The 17,255-nt window shown below is 36.1% G+C and overlaps 1 protein-coding gene across 2 annotated transcripts; it reads right to left on the bottom strand.

The window, feature by feature from the left end:
- Positions 1 to 2,375: 2,375 nt before the first annotated feature.
- On the bottom strand, positions 2,376 to 15,048 carry LOC121868425. Of its 2 annotated transcripts, none has more exons than XM_042369055.1 (9): positions 14,606 to 15,048; positions 13,272 to 13,445; positions 12,704 to 12,834; positions 11,573 to 11,672; positions 10,843 to 11,028; positions 10,312 to 10,468; positions 9,299 to 9,500; positions 6,951 to 7,137; positions 2,376 to 5,382 (listed from the first exon to the last, which is right to left on the bottom strand). In XM_042369055.1, exons 1-9 carry the CDS (start codon positions 14,933 to 14,935, stop codon positions 3,163 to 3,165), a joined length of 3,687 nt encoding a protein of 1,228 aa, XP_042224989.1. In that variant the 5' UTR covers positions 14,936 to 15,048; the 3' UTR covers positions 2,376 to 3,162. The 2 variants fall into 2 exon arrangements, with proteins under 2 accessions (XP_042224989.1, XP_042224990.1); XM_042369056.1 differs by having other exon boundaries at positions 6,951 to 7,086.
- Between the last annotated feature and the right edge of the window lie 2,207 nt (positions 15,049 to 17,255).

Here is a 17,255-nt window from a genome sequence, read left to right as displayed (position 1 = left end):
AACTTTATCGTATCAGCGGCCAATATTCTTCTAAACTATATTAATAATATAAAGATAAAGCACTATTAGGAACTATAGTATATGATTTGGAACAAATTTGACTGGATGTTATTTTTTGATACAATACGTTAAGCTATTTTGTTTTTAAGTTTTTCGATTATGGCGACTATTTCTCTTGGACTTAGGTAAGGTTAGGCTACATTAGGTTAAGGTACATTTCACAAAATTCATGGTGAAAAAGAGGCTGCAATAACTACTACCTTCAGTTTGCAGAGGAAGATGTAAGCTACTTTTGAAACATTTCACATAAAATCTTTACTTACAAATAAAGAGACAATGAAGTGTAACACTTTTTTTTATAACCTTATAAAAATCTAAGTAAGTCTAGGAAAATATTGGAAAAAAAAATAAATAGTCTTGTTTTTGTTTAATGTGTTGATATAGTTTTCTGTGTTCAGATGAGAAGGGATCCATGAAATCAAAAGCAATTTTTAACCTTTTAAATGGGTTAGGTAAGGTGTTCAAGGGTTTGATTTTTTTTCCTCTACTTCACAGCCCTGTCCACTTTGAGCAGACAATATTGTTGGTAATTGGGGAAGACTTATTATTGAAGACAACCCCCCCAAAAAATAAAAAATTTGTGCCATAAACGCCATAAAAGAAAATCTATTCCCAACTGAAAAAAAAACTGGCAAAACACATAGCTATAATTAAAACATGCTGAATGCTTCCTCCAAATTTACCCTATTTTCTTCTATAAATGTCTAAGGTGATCACAAGTGGACCCTATGGGGCCTAATATTGTTGAAACATGATCAGCTTACATCTCCTACTCAGTTATGTTTCAGTCACAGGGACTGGCCGAGAGGACAGACACCACCGCCACTCGTCGGCATTTTACAAACTAATGCCAGAGTTCGTACGAGCACCATGGCTGTTATGAACTGTTAGTGAAACATTTTTTATTGTAGTTTGTATGGACTTCAGATCTCCTGGCAGTTATGAACTTCGTATCTCAGCATAGTCAGGGAGGAAAGCCTCCAACAGAAATATTAATATTAGCAATAAAATATGTCCTACTCTTCATGTAAATAACAAACCCTGCAAGTTTCAATCAAACTGACCAAATACTTTTTGAGAAAAATTAAATACATTAAATAAAAAAGTTTTTAAAATAATAACCTCAGGCTTTTATTTTTCAACAGATTTGTACCAAACTTGGTTATTGTCGAGAGGACACCAATTTCTATATTAATTGTGGACGAATTTGTTGTAATACCAGTAGTGAATAATTGCCTAGGAAAAAAATTATTTTCGAAAAGGGGGGGGGGGCTCTACACATGGGGGTTTAAACATTAAAAAAATAAATTAAAATTATCGTACAATGTTGAATTTTTGTGAGAAAACATCTTGAATTTCGAGGGATAACGTGGCCTTTTTTTTCTCTTTTAATTTTTGGGTCCGTTTAATCTTCATGTTATCCCTTAAATCTTTCCTGATATGCCACACTTTCTCAGCCTCTTGTATAAGTGGGTCCATGGGTACAGGAGTTGTGACATTCAAAGGAAATCAACGAAGAGTAGCGTACAAGTTGAGGCATTTAACGTAACCAAACTGTATCTAAATTACATAAGTTAGTACAGTCATTTATGAAGTACTGTAGTTTGTATTGTGATTATCTATAGTATCTATGTTTTCTGAATACCTGTACTATACCTGTCTTTGAAGAAAAAACAATACAGTACTTCCTGGGGGTTAGGTCAGGTTAGTGGTTTATCCTTCTTTTCATCAATATCATAATTCACCAAAGTTTGCACCTCTTTTACTGTCACTTCTCTTTATCCCATCCAAGAAAATACCAAACAATCACAGTCATGTACCACCACATCTTTGGGTTCCTACTGTTACTGGGAATAAGTACAACAGCTCAACAGTAATGGTGTAAACATAAATCAATGGTGTATATATATATTTTAGTTCTTTATTGAATCTTCTAACATCCAAAAATAATGAGATGAAAGTGTGGGTAATTTATTAACAATTTACACGAGAAAAGAGTTAATATACTTTTTTTTAGTATGGCACACATTCAAATAGCATTTATAAAACATAATTAAAATAATAGTATTGTCTTAAATAGAGAAAGACACAGAAGGATCACATTTCACATCAGTACAGAATGAACCATGGCTATCTACAGTATATACTGTACTCTATTGTACTGCGTTGAAAACTACCTACAGCCTCATGATTATATATATATATATATATATATATATATATATATATATATATATATATATATATATATATATATATATATATATATATATATATATATATATATATATATATATATATATAAAAGAATGAACTCTGAACTCTACTGTAGTTGTTGGGTGTCATGGTCCCATGAAAAATATTTATGAACTACAAAAAACTGCACAATATATCATCTGGGCAACAAAAATATAAAAACACAAAAGCCTAAAAAATTATCAAACAATGAACTCAGACATGATATGAATGCAATAATTCCTAATAATGAAATACATGTAATGATTCAAATTTACAGTGAATTGAAATGATCCTGAAAACAGCACATCTCTATTAGAAGAGAAATAATAAGGAACTTCATTAATAAAAGTAAAGGTTAAGCAATACACAGACGAATTTGCCATATAATACAGGCAGTGTTGTGAAGCATGGCCTCTGCATGCAGGAGGATGGAGCAAATCAGAGGTGATAGACATAATAAGCATAAGGCCAATATGTGGGATAAATTGAATGCAGTGAGTAAAAAATAAGAATTGGAAGGAACATTGGGCAAAGAGCTCAGCAAGGTCTTCTTAGGTGGGGGATGTCATTCAGGAAGCAGCAGTGTGTGTGTAAACAGGGTTGGGTATAAAATGATATTATATAAAAAAATTTGTGCTGCTGATAGGCGATTCTGGCTTGTGTGAAATGACAAGGGTAAACCAGATTTGGGGCCTTGTTCTGGACAGATGGAAGGGGAGTATCATAATGGAACATATCTTTTATAGTTGAAAGAATGAATGAATTAATAACAACAGATGAAGAGAAAGTGTGTGATCATGTGTGTGTATTAGCTCACTTCCAGTTACTCTTCATCCAGCAGCAAAGATCACCAGTGTAAGAAAATTATCTGTACTGTATCCTGATAGGTGAAGGCCTTATGGAAGCACGCGGCGGCAGCTTTGGTGGATTATGTGACGTTTCAGAGGGAGTCATAAAGGGGGATGCCGGAGACTTACTAACATTGGGAAAACCAGAGGTGACGGGAGACTCTGGGGTCTTAAATATTGCCTCGTTCTTTTTCAACAGTGACCGAGGAGCTGTGGCCTCTCCCTTATATGCCTTTGGAGTTTCGTGTGAATGTTCCCTCTGAATGTTTAGCCATGTACTTTCCTTTAATGGCGATACTACGGCAATTTTTGCAGGGTTGAGAGGAGGTTTATCAAATTGTAATGATTTCTGCCTAACCTTTAGTAGTTCCCGTGGCGTCATAGTCGAGCGGTGAGACATGCTCTTTGAGTAACTTAGTCTGATCCCATTACGATCAGAGACTGAAGAACGTTCTGGGGGAAGCTGATGAGGAGTGTAACGGAGTCTAGACTGTCGCCGTAGCTGATAAGGACTATCCGTGTGAAGGTTGTTGAAAAGTTGTACATTGGCAGTTACTTTCTTCTGTTTCATCAGAGCTGCAAGTGATGGTCTTCCAACATTTTCATCCCCTGTTGAAACTTCTTGGTCCTCTACAGGTAAACAGTTAATGAATTCTGTTGCAGAAAGCCATTGTTCTCCAGAACCAGACATATAATACTGAGGAACAGCCATCATTGCTGACTGAGTTTTCTTGACCTCAAACTGTTCTTTATTATGCTCCTCCATCTGCTTGTTAGTTTCCATAGTGTCACCCCCTGAAGTATTGTGCTGCTTATGTGCTGAAGAATTACCACCCCCCCTAATATATTCATCAGTAAGAGAGGTTTCTGTGGAGGAAAGCTTAAATGCTGAAACATTAGAAACTAACGATAAAAGACTGGATCTCCTCCGTGTCATTGGCCCAGGAAGCTGTTCAAGGAAGCTGCCAATTAAACTCTCATCACCACTCATATTAGAGATGTTCATATTTCGTGATCGTTGCTGAAGAGAAACTTCATTTTGGCACACTTTAGACATGTTATTCCTCTCACCTCTAAGATGCGAGTCATCATTTCTCTTACTTATTACTACCTTGCGACCGACACTAGTCGGTGTTGTCTCTTCAAACTGCATTGGTGAATCAGAGTTGTTGCTTGCAGAGGTCCGCACCACAAATGGAAGTCCCGACTTCACAGAATTTGGTCTCCCTCTCCTTAAGGAGGTACTTATTGGTGTTTGCATCAGAGTCCCTTTCATCTTGGGTGTCTGAACTGATTTACTTGTAGGTGTATCTTCCACATTAATAAGGCTCTTGGCAGCATTCTGCACCAACTCCCTTGATCGACGTCTGATAGTGCCAATCTTCCGTTCACTGGGAGACCTTATCACTCTGTGTTCTCCACTTCTCCGATTACGAATTTTGAGCTCCTTTCCCAATCTTTTAGACAAATTATCCGATGGGCTGACTCCAAGATCTTTTGTCTCTACTTTCATACGTTCATATGCATTTTGTATCATTTCTGAGTAACTCATATTCTGTGCAGATGTTGAAGAATTATCTGGGAAATATACTTCCTTCATCTGCTGGACATTACTCTTATCATATTCATCCTCCATAGTTTTTACAACAGACTTGATATCATCATAGTGTTGCTCCAGTGTTTCTATACAATCACTCACCCTGGGCTTTGGTACCATTTGATTTCTAAGAGTACATTCTGCTCCATCAGGCACTCCACGTGGCCCCAGAGTAGAGACGTCTGCACCATCGGGTTCATTCTGACTCATCCTCCTGCCAATGTTACTCCTGTGTCTAACCCGAACAGGTTCCTCAGATGTGCTCACTCTCTTGACACCAGTCCTAAGTGGAATATCACAGCTCCTTCGCTTTAATACTGGCCTAACAACCGGTGACATCAATGAAGTAGCCTGTGATTGTGTCTTCAAATGGGAACCTACCTTATTGAGTCCTAATGGCTCAATTCTGAGAGACTCAACTCGACCTAAACTCTTCCTATTTATACCAGCGTGGACTGTGTGTACGTTAGTGCTCGGGGATTTGGGGAACGTTCCGATCTTCGCAGAAGTGGTCCTCTTGATGCTCGGCTTGGAGTTGCCCAAGAGGGAGGGTCGGCCAGGCGATTGGGCGAGTATGTCCCGTGAGCCCGTGACCTCTCGAATGAAACAGGGCTGACCCACCTTAAAGTTCTGCTTCTTCTGCAAGGAAAACAATAAAAGAAATCTAGAGCTGTGTTTGTGAAGCACATGTTGTGCACCCCAGATATTACAACAGTGGCATGTACAGCTTGAAAATTCAGATGAATCTAAAAGAGAACATAATTTTGTCAATTTACACTGACATTGACCATTTAATCCTGCAACTAAACTTGCCACAAAATGTCAACAGTATAAAAAACAAAACAAATATTAACCAAATAACTTGAAAACCCAATTAGATGATACAGAGATGCATATATAAATGAGACTAAAAAAATTAATTTTTTGCACTTTATATATATATATATATATATATATATATATATATATATATATATATATATATATATATATATATATATATATATATATATATATATATATATATACTGTTTATGTTTTTTTTTATGAAATCCCACCCTCAGACTTGACTGGGACACTTGTACTTATGAACAGCTCCAAATCATAAGTCCCTTGACATAGGCATTGAGGGCATAGAAAAAACATTACAATATAGTACAATAAAATTTATAAGAGCTTATCACTGTCTTACACACAAGATACTTATTAAATCTCTTTAAAATGCAACACTCCTCTTAATGTAAACTCAAGTCAGTCTCAATGTTGTTTGACATTATGGGACATGATGACTCCGAGGCCTCACCTGCCTCCCACCAACAACCAGCAGCTGACAGTACTGGTGAATGTTTGATATTACTTTTAAGCTCCCTCGTTAAGTCAAAATGGAATCTCCTCTCATTGTCACCCTTGATCACACCCAGGGAACCATCACCCCACATGCAAAGTTTGCTAACAGTATGGCCAAAAATTCAAGCACTAATTTCACTCAGGGTGAACAAACAGCACACCAGACAGATTGACAGAGACCCTTAAATGCATTATTGTGCAGATTTGTAATTTAAAATACCTGTATTATAATTCAGTCTGTTACACCGAGAATTATATGGGTTAAATGGAAACAATAAGCATATTATAAGTAAGAGTACCAGAACAAAGATTCTTGTCATAAAGGAAATCTGAACTACAGGGTACAGCACAGTTCTTACACCAAGTATGGTCATTGGTTGCAGATGACATGGGCTCCAGTTTTAATTGGGCCCAACCTAGCCGAACTATTAGGAACGTGATCCCATTTCCAATAGTTAGGCTGGGTTGAGCCCAATTGGCCTGGTTTTGTGGTACTCAGTAAACATAATAAATTTTAAAAGAGGTACAGTAAAGGTTGACATGCATACAACAGTACATGGTATTGTCACAAATTTACTTTCTGAAGCTTAACTAAGCAATCGAAAAGCATTATCACCCTTCATATAAGACTTTCTTTTCCAACAGCCAAGTAAAATAAGATGTTAGTTCATGAACATTTATGTCTCTTTACAAGGTTTAGATTTTTTTTTATATCATTAAATAATACAAAATATTCTGTCGTCTTAGATTTTTTGGATGGGGTGAGGGTGTGGGGAGACTGTTAGCAGAGGAAGTCTTCCCTAATTTTCTAATTTGCAATTTTGTGAACAGTGCCAATATTCATGTGTAAGCATACTCACAGTAAGTGAAGGGGTCGTGCTAACAAGAAGAGGAAGGCTAGCAGAAACAGCAGAAGATGCAGCATCCACAGCACTAGTGGTAGTAGCAGAAGACCCAACAACTGTGTCCACCGCAAGTTCAACCTTGGCCCTCTTGCTAGATGGAGGTGTAAACAAAGGGTGGACGTCAACACCAGCTTGATGGCCTCTGTAACACAACACCTTGCCACTCACCAAACTGATGGAGTAATTGACCAGATGGGTCAACATTGGGCGGGGGATTATGACTACTGCCAGCTATCATTCCAGATTCAGAACATATCAGGTTTGAATGTCTCTACAGTGTTCCTCATGAATTACTTTAAGGTTAAGTACCAAGAAGAGGTTAAGTCAGTTTGATTCATGATGGACTGAGGGTGAAGGAGATGAACTCTTAAGGAACCAATACTGTTATGCTGTAATTATCTCAGTCCTAAACTTTATGAAGATTACCGGTATGCATCTATAAGTGGAGATCCTTTTAGTCATATAATAAATGTAAGTAACAGGTGGCAACAACAAGCTATGCCAAAGTTCATGGTACTGGTAAATTTGGGCTTGGGAGGAGCACCTCCTTATGGTTGCATTAAAAATTAAATGATTGGAAATGAACTTCTAGAGATTATTTTGTTCCTGAAATATTATTGTTTGATATCAACATATTTTTGATACTGTAGTACAGTATATGTGAAATGCACTGTCTGGAATCGGCTCAAAAAAATTTAACTTTTAAAGGGGTTTCATATGACTTGGTTATTTCCACAAGGAGTTTGAGAAATTGTAGCTTGGGGTTCAGCAGTGGCTTTCACATTCAACTATTCTGAATCTAGAAAATAATTGGCCTTAGATCTAAGCACTTCTTCCCCTGAAGAGGGAAATGAAGAAGAAAGAAGAAAGCAGTGGGTCAGATGGTAGAAGATGGAATTTAATGGCACTTCAAATTAAATTTAGAAAGCCAGTTTCTTTTACATAATTTGTATTGGCTGTAGGTGAAATGGGTCCCAATCTAATTTAACCTAACCATTAAAAACAGAATGCAATCCTATGGCGAGGTATGGTTAAATTGGGGCCTATTAGACCTGAAGCCAATTTAACCAATTATATTATTATTCTGGCAAAACTCACCATATTGTTGCAACACTTTAGCTCCACATGCACACCTTAAACATGCTGTCACCACTTACATGAATCAGACATCAGTTGAATGTAAACTGTGACATTAATACAAAATGGTAAGACTTCCTTTTGTTACCAGCCACCCAAAGTATTAATGAGCCTATTGTTATTCACAATATTCTATACGTATACTGTACTGTATTCTTTTACTGTCACAGAAGCTGACAGTTGTGTTTTAAGGCTTAATAAGATGATTATCCCTATTTAGCACAAGTACAGTCACTCCGAAAACTGACTTTACTTGCAGGATTTGATGAATTTCAGAGAAACACTGTGACTGCTGTTGTCTCAGTCGGGTTGTCAAAATATTTTGTCTGTTGTGTCATATTTTCTCAACACAGTTTTGTCAAGATAGTTTTTTAAAAATTGTACACACAAAAACTGCATACCTGTACTGTACCTGTATATACTGTACAGTGGTCCCTCGGTTAACGAGCACAATCCGTTCTAGAAGGTTGCTCGTTAACCGAAATCTCCTTAACCGAGGCGCTCGTTAACCGAGGGACCACTGTACTGTATATCAGGATTGTTCTAATTTTGGAAGTTGATAAGCAAAATATTTAGTTATTTATACAGTATTAAAATTGTGGGTGGCTTTAAGAACACCCACCACCATAAAAATGTAAACAAAAAAATTAAAATAAAAAACAACATCAATCTATCCATTACTGTATCTCTATTCCTCCTCCACTTACATGGTACTGTACTTGCATGTGTAATACTTCTACTAGCTCTTCTTACCCTTGTTCTCACTTTCTACAGTAATTTTGCACTGTTCATCATATCATTACCATCTTTTCTTTCAGGTTTCTGTGCCCTCTGAACGATCCCAAACAAGAATGGGAGACAAGTTATGATGCAAGAGTAATGTAGTGTGTGACAGGAAAAGGCCAAGAAATAAATTGCACAAATACAGTATGTGTATAGTATGAGGGCAGATGACTGGTTCAAACAATATGGAAGTGAATACTGTATGTCAACAGATAGATAGATAGATATGGAAAGAGATAGAGAGATAGATAGACAGATAGATTGCTTCACCCACACTCATCATTCAATAATCATTACCATCACAGGAGTTACAGAAGCTGACAGGACATGCATTACATTTCTAACCATCACCAGAGAGTTAATAAGCCATAAAGCCAACACACCTCGTAGGTTCTAGGCAAAGGTCAAACGCGTCAGCTGATTTGCGTTTTCGAGGTGATGGTTCTGTTCCTGGCATTGGGGATAGTGCTATACCCGGGTGTAAGTGTAGGGAGTCCAGTTCCTCGGCACTCCCAGCTGCTCGGAGAGGAGAGCCCGAATCAGCTCTCGAATGACCGACCACACGCCGCAGACCTGTCATCAGCCCTGTGGTAATGGAGAGGAGGAAGAGGATGAAAAACAAAACGTAAGTACAGTAAAATTAATTCACAATAACTGGAAGAACTCAATAAAACGGATATAAAATTTGTAAATCAGATATATTAAACACTCGTGAAGACGTCAAGTTAGATACCTGTACATATATTATACATAGCTATTTGTTTTATCTTCATGTGAGGTTGATCAAGAGGTGAAGACAAGAAGAGAAATAGACTAGAAAAGGTTTAGACAATACATACAAATGCCAACATATACTTCCACAAATCCTTAATTTGCAACTACAGATACAATATACAAAATGAATCCTTCTAATTCAGTAATAAAAATGGACATAAACTATAGTGGTCAAGTATAAGTTTCCATCTTTTTTGTTTTTAAGTTTAATTTATGAAAATTTTCTGATCCTTGATTAATGAGATTATGTGATACTGGTGCAGTACTCTTCTGTGTTTAATGCAGTTCATAACACCTAACATTATAAACAAATATACAGTACAGTACAGCAAAGTTTAAAAAAGTAAAATTCTTCAGATTCACAAGTGATTTTCTTCAGTTGATAATCAAATACTGTAAATATATTAATAAATCAGTATGTTAATATACATACAGTACTATAAATTAAATATAATAGGCACTGAATTCAACCATTATTACAATAATTCATAATGCAATGTTCAAACAAACACTTAACATTCTTTTTTAAGTTAATACAAGAAACATACATTTTAGAGATAATAGTCTAGAATAATGATTTGTCTCTAAGAAAACTTTATGCTGTGATACTGTGATTACTGACTGTGTATTGATGCACTGCGACGCTTCTTTCTAGTTGCAGTATGTGGCTGGGTGGTAGCAATTAGATTCTCCGTTGACTTACTCTTTTCTCTATGTTCAAGAGCCAATGCTAAGTTCCTTGGCAAGCGACACACCAGTGAAGCATTCTCAATCAGCAGCTGCAAATAGTTAAATATGGATTAGTAACCCACAGTTTTCAAGTACCGTATGTTGTCAGGTGTTTGGTAATTTACCTTAAGGTACTTATCAAGAACCAAACTGTTATTTCAGACTTACTTGTCCACTATGGCTAAGGTTAAGGTCTGTCAAACTCATTTAAGTCAAGGAGGAAAAAAATCTATGTTGATGAGTTACAAGTGCTGTACAATACTGTGATATCATGTGAGGAACAGCAGCTCCACCTTTTTCTTTAAAAACCTTGAAGAAATTCATCCATTTTACAACAAACTTCCTCATACAGTAGTAAGAGAGCTCTGCCCTTCAAGATACCACTATCCAAAAAGGGAACATAAAAATCTTTCAATTTATGTACCTGCAAAACTTCAATATTGGTGGCAAGCATGGCATCCTCACATGTCAAAAACTGGGTCGATGACTTCCAACTGCTGGTGGAGGGTAGAGTTATGGTCGTTGGCAAGAGATTTGGGGCTAACACTATTGCCAGGTTGCGTGCATCCATCAGGTTGCTGCTACTTGTAGTCACAACATCCGAGAAGAACTAGTGCAATGTTGGATATTAATATTACAGTGCCTTCATAATAGATCATACATAAGAACTTCATAAAGACCACTTAATGCACACACATGTATGACACATGCATACGCAGTGTATTAAAAGTTCTTACACGGTAATAATAAAATCATGGATTCATCATTTCGTGTACAGCTTATTTGACCTACTATTATTAATCAGTTCTATTACTTTTTTTAAACTGGAAAATTCTAAACCCATAATTCTAAAGTTCTTCCTCCCAGTTTACTCAATCATCCCACTTTGAGTCCCCAACCCACCATCAGGATCACAAATTCAGAGTACAGTGCAGTACCTACAAACTTAAAACCTTGAAGCTAGCCAACAAAAGTAAACCTGATATGTATTTTCCTTTGAATAACATTCTGAAAAAGTTTGAAAAGAATTTACCAAACAAAATTTAAGTCATTGAATACTACAACAAACAAAAAGCTAATACACAGATGGCAGCACAGCACCAAAACATTACTGTAGTGTCCACAATTTTCCCTAACAATGTACAACAACTTACATCCATCAAGTACACAAGTGTGTGTCTGTGGGTTTGTGGTAATAACATTGTACACAGAAGAATGGCCTCAATTTTAGTCTCCTGTGCTAGCTCCATGCATCTGTAAGGAAAGAAAATAATGCACTCATTAGACTGCATTCATTACAGACAGTCCCCGAGTTACGATTGTCCGACATACAATCATCCGCACTTAAAAACGGGATCCCAATACATTCATTGCAAAAATTTGTGATTAAAATCCACCCCCCTTTTTTTTTCATTATTCTATATTGTTTCAAATCACTTTATTTACATTATATGTTATGTATGGGATATTAATGTCTTGTTTTTTTTTTATGTGCTGGGTTGTGCTTTAACTTAACCTAACCTTTGGAATTAACACTGTTCTGACTTATGAACAAATCGACTTATGGTCAGGGTCCACAAACGTAACCCTGTCGTAAGTCGGGGAATACCTGTATTTTGATCAATGGGAATGACCCCATGAATCCTGGTTAAAATAGCGAAGAAATTTCCTCTTTAGATATATACCTAAAGCTAAAGTAACATATCTACATTTGTAATTATTTTATCTTTAAACCCCCTATTACTTATACAGGACATAAGCTATTATCTTATTAATTAAATTAATTGCAGAAATTGAGTTTTTCAAAAGGTGTAACTTTATATGCATAAGCTATGAATAATTCTTTCAGGAAAATTAAGCAAAGTGAGAGATATGTCCAGCAAAGCACCTCAGTGTGTTACTAACCAAGCCCCATCCTACCTTATTGTGGAGGGTGCAGGGAGGGGACACTAACCAGAAATAAAAAACCTGACAACTGTACTACTTCAGATTTTACAGTAGATGGTGTAGATCCTTATCCCAATCCTCCCACCTGTATGGTCTTCCACTCTACCTCCTACTACCCAACCCTGACTTACATTCTTTTATATAAGCTATCACTTCTCATCCTCTCAATACATCCATTACAACAGAGAAGACCCCATATGCTCTCTGCCCAACACTCCTTTCACTCCCACATCTATTTATTTCTGTTTTTCTCACTCTCTACATCCCATTTACCACACAAGTTACTCTCAAGCATTTGTCATTTCAGTCACTTCAGTTTTTTATCTCATGGAACTAACTTGATAATCTTGGAGTGGACCTCAGATGATAAAATTGGATCAGGAAGACATCTTAAAAACTGTTTGAGGAGGCAAGCAGCGTCTACCACGTGTACGCTGTTGGGAAGGCTGTTGCCACTATCTATTAATTTCTGTAAAAGTAACATAGAAAACCACACATTAAAATAAGTACATTACTAACCATAAGAGTTCATAACAAGAATAGCATTTTACTGTACTTTTAACTGCCTACACACATCACTGACATGTACAGTACCTCCTGATATAATTCATCTACTAATGTTAAGCAATGTATGTCTTTGTATCTTCCTTTCTGGAGGTTAAAACTGAAATCATCAATGGAATGGCTGACCCATGTAACCTTGACAAAAATCAGTATGGTTCATCTATGTGTATAAATATACTGTATAAGCAAAACTGTACTGTACTCGTGCACTCAAAAAATATAACCAATTACAGAACTTGGTACAATAGAGGAACCATTGTCTAAAGATAACTAGAGAATATCTTCACTGTACTGTATCCACCTAAATCATTTAAGCCAAACAGGGAGTTATAGACTACTCACCTTAATATCACTCTGCCTTTGTGACGACCCAGCCTTGCGGAAGATCCCCTCCACCGTAATATTCCGCCGTATGAGACTACACACATCCACCATAAACTCCGGGACTGTTACTTGTATGCCGTCTGACAAGTACACACACACCGATGGAACATTTCCCAGTTCACGACCAAACACCTGCCATGAGGAGCAAATGTTAGTCTATTGTATAATCTCGTTAAAGGTAAAAAAAATTTTATCCTATGTGCCTGCTAAAATCAGACATAATTCCCTGAGGGATTTTAGTAATTTGTCAAAGCCCTAAATGTATGAAGATTATGGCCTGCTTACCTTTTCACAGAGAGAAGTCAATTAAAATTAATGAAAATGTTAAGTCACACCTTGGAATGAATCCTAATACTTTAATTTTCTTTCATATAAGCATTTTGTTTGTGTGAAAAGATTACACAATTCTTAATACAATACTTCATTTTAGCATGAACAGACATAAAACAGATCAATGGCTTTATTCCTGCTAATACTGTATCAGACATTGTTCACTCTTATCTAATTTTCATCCCCCTAAAACAAGGAGGAATTGCAATTTTCTTATTATCGTTTTTCTCACTTTTTTCACCTGAACGTGAATATTGGTGATGTATTCGCTTCCTGTGACATCATTTTGCCTTATTTATATTATCAGGTATGAGTTGTTGAAAGATAAAAGGAACTAAATAAACCTACCTAACTACCTACCTACAGAATACTAGGATGGAATTATCTACCAATATAATATTAGTTTAGGTTAGGATAGGTAAGTTAATTTATGTTAGGTTATTTAATTGGTATTATTATCGTCTCGGTAATCTGGGGAACCTTAAGAATTTACATTAGGTTAGATATGGTTATGGGTTTTGTGGCTAGGTTGGTTAGGTTACATTAGGTTAGGTTACATTGGTTAGGTTAGATCAAAATCATTCAAAACACGTCAAAAAACATTAAAAAAAAATATAGGGATGACCGAAAATATAATTTTACCATTTAGTCTTGGTTGGGTACGGTACGATAAAGTCTTTGAGAAGCATTTGTCAACAGAAGCACAAACACGGCATCAACATGTGCATTAACCACATCTAGTCCTTTTTTCTCATTGACACTAACGGATCAAAAAACCTTAGAAATCATAAACTGGTCCATAAAAAAGTTGGAAGTATCATTAGAGCCTAATTATTATTTGTAGACCCTAAAAATCATAAGCCAGTACTGTAGGTAAAAATGATTGTAAAAAAAATCGTAAATATCAATAGAGCCTAAGAATAATAAGCTGGTCTGTAAATAAAGTTGTAAATATAACTCACTTTTTTATTGTCTTTACTGTGTTGTCTGCGCTGCTCTGCCCTCCTCTTGGCTGATGAGAATGGTGACTTAGGGGCCGTGTGTTTCCTATCCTCCCGTCCCCCTTTATTACTTCCTTGGTGTTTGAGGGGACTCCTTGATCCTGATATTCGGGGACTCCTCTTGCCTTTCGATTTAGATTTACCGGATTTAGAGGATATATTGTTAGAATTGGTAATACCCAGGAGTTTGCTGCCCTGGCCATGGCTGCTTCTTTTGGGGTTCTCCTGTACGCCCAAACGAGCCAGTTCTTCTAAGATGACGTCTTTTAAGCCTTCTTTGTCATCTTCCATGATTATTTACTGGGGATAACTATCAGAGTAAACTTTAAATCGCTTGAAAATTAGTTAATATACATATGCGAGTTTAAATCTCCCTGTACAGTAACAGCGGCCAGCTTTAAATCTCCACCGTCAGCCAATCAGCGACGCCCGCCGCCATAACACTTCGTCTCAGCCAATCAGCGACGCCGGCCGCCATAACAATCTGCCCTGTCATCTACTGCCAGCTTTGTGCACTAAGGCCCGCTAAACTTAATATACCATAGATAACTTTTGAAGATATATCAATGTAGAAATTAGAATGCTACCATTACTATATGTATATGATTATTTAATATTTACATGTTACTCTTCATATGTACTTCAAATAAGACTTTATACTCCTGTGTTAAAAAATATTGGCAGTATTGTTATACTGTATCTCTCTGTCACTCAAAACAGCCCATGACCTTCATCGTTCTTTTATCCTTTCTATTTTGGTAACTCAAGATATTTAACTATCATCAATTATACAGTAGAGTAATTTTAGTTTGTTTACCCCCAAGCTTATACTGCATTCCTTTCACTGATAATATTGTATTGTTCTAACAAGGGTTCTCTTAGTAAATAGCTCGCCCAGCTTTGTTTTACGGGGATTAGCCCACCCGGGCACAGGTCACTGACCCACATTAAATAATAATAATAATAGTAAATAAAATTTATAATAAAAAGTAAATAATAATCATAACAATAATAATAATAACATTGTAATAATAATAATAAAGAACTACAGAATAAAGAAAAAAATCAATAGTGAGAAATGATACTGTATATGTATGTTGTGTTGTCAATAGGAAGAGAAACAATTGAGGCCCTGCAACTGTGTGTAAATGTGGCAGAAAGTCAGATCAGCAATTTGGAACTTGGTCACAATTTTCGTGATGCCATATAGCAGCAGGGTCTACCATTACACAACACAATATGCTTCCAATATCTTCGTAGGTGGTAGTACCAGTACCTCCCTGTTTGGTAGCTGGGTAATCTTCAGCTGAACCTTTATAGCTTCATCCAACTCCTTCAGGCTTTTTTTTTTGTTAGATGTGTTATTTAATCTTATTTTTTCTGTTTCTTTAGCTTATTAACTAATCTTCATCTTATTTTAAGTTTTGCATACATCAGACAATGGTTTATAATCCTTTTACATGTTGTCAATCATAAATGAGCCTTTAGTCAAAATGTCTGAACTTAAGTAAGATATGTCCACAGTAAATATCTCAAAGAACAAATTATACAGTACAGTACATCCATGTTATGACCAACTGGTATATATTCTCCCAGACAATCCTAAAACCTGCTTTATTTTTATTCAGATATCAAGGTCATGGTTTTAAAGTTCCCAGTCAGCACACATTGGATGCTATCAAGTTGAAACAAAATTATGGTCAGTTTAGGTTCAGATATTGAGTTTCCATCCCTGCATCGATAATAGGGGCCCTTTAATTTTGAAGAATATGACACACTACACCTATAGTACAAAGATAATATAGCCATAGCTTATATAATTGGGAGATAATATACTTGTAATCTAAAACTAAACTCTTAACACTTTTTACCCAGAAGGAACAGGTTGACCCATGAATTAACTAAGCGGTTATTCATAATACACCTTCACTAAAAGTTTGGTTGTTTAATTGTAGTTACCTCAAAGTTTCATATGTTGAAATTTTCCCATAATTTAGTTATACAAGTACAGGTATTCATACAATCTTAACATCTTGAATTTTTTGTCTCAGCCAGAGTGCATCAGTTAGTGGGAAAATGTGGCATATGATCATTTGAGAATTTTTCCAACCTGGTGATTTTGTGGTCCCTCAATGTGACCCACAGACAAGTGAACATTGTTTAGCCCACGCTCGCTCTCCTAGACATCAAGATTTTCATAAAACTCCCAACACCATTAAACTTTCTCTGCCTCTACCTGTCGTCCAATTCTAAAAACATACTTTTTCTTGTTTATTAAGGACAACTATATAATTAAATTGAAAACATATTAAGTCACATTTAATATATAATTTACAGTATGTAAAATTACAAAAACTTGTATATCTATACATTGAAGACAGGCACATAAATGTAACTTTATATTTGTCAATGTACTTTGCTGTTGCTTCTGTACTTTATATTTCCTAAAACTTTGAGCATCTGTTAATGACATAGCCAGACAAAATTGAGACTCACATAATTTCTAGTTCATATTCTAGTAACTACACTTCATCTATATCAGTGTTGCTTTTATTATTTTCTACACTGCATTTCTTGCAGGGTTGAACAACATGGTTACTGGAATATCTTT

Source organism: Homarus americanus, unplaced genomic scaffold (genome assembly GCF_018991925.1).
Source record: "Homarus americanus isolate GMGI-L3 unplaced genomic scaffold, GMGI_Hamer_2.0 scaffold19318, whole genome shotgun sequence".
In the NCBI taxonomy this organism is placed as follows: domain Eukaryota; kingdom Metazoa; phylum Arthropoda; class Malacostraca; order Decapoda; family Nephropidae; genus Homarus; species Homarus americanus.
The sequence above is the reverse complement of the archived record's forward strand: the minus strand, read 5'-3'. Positions and strand labels throughout refer to the sequence as shown.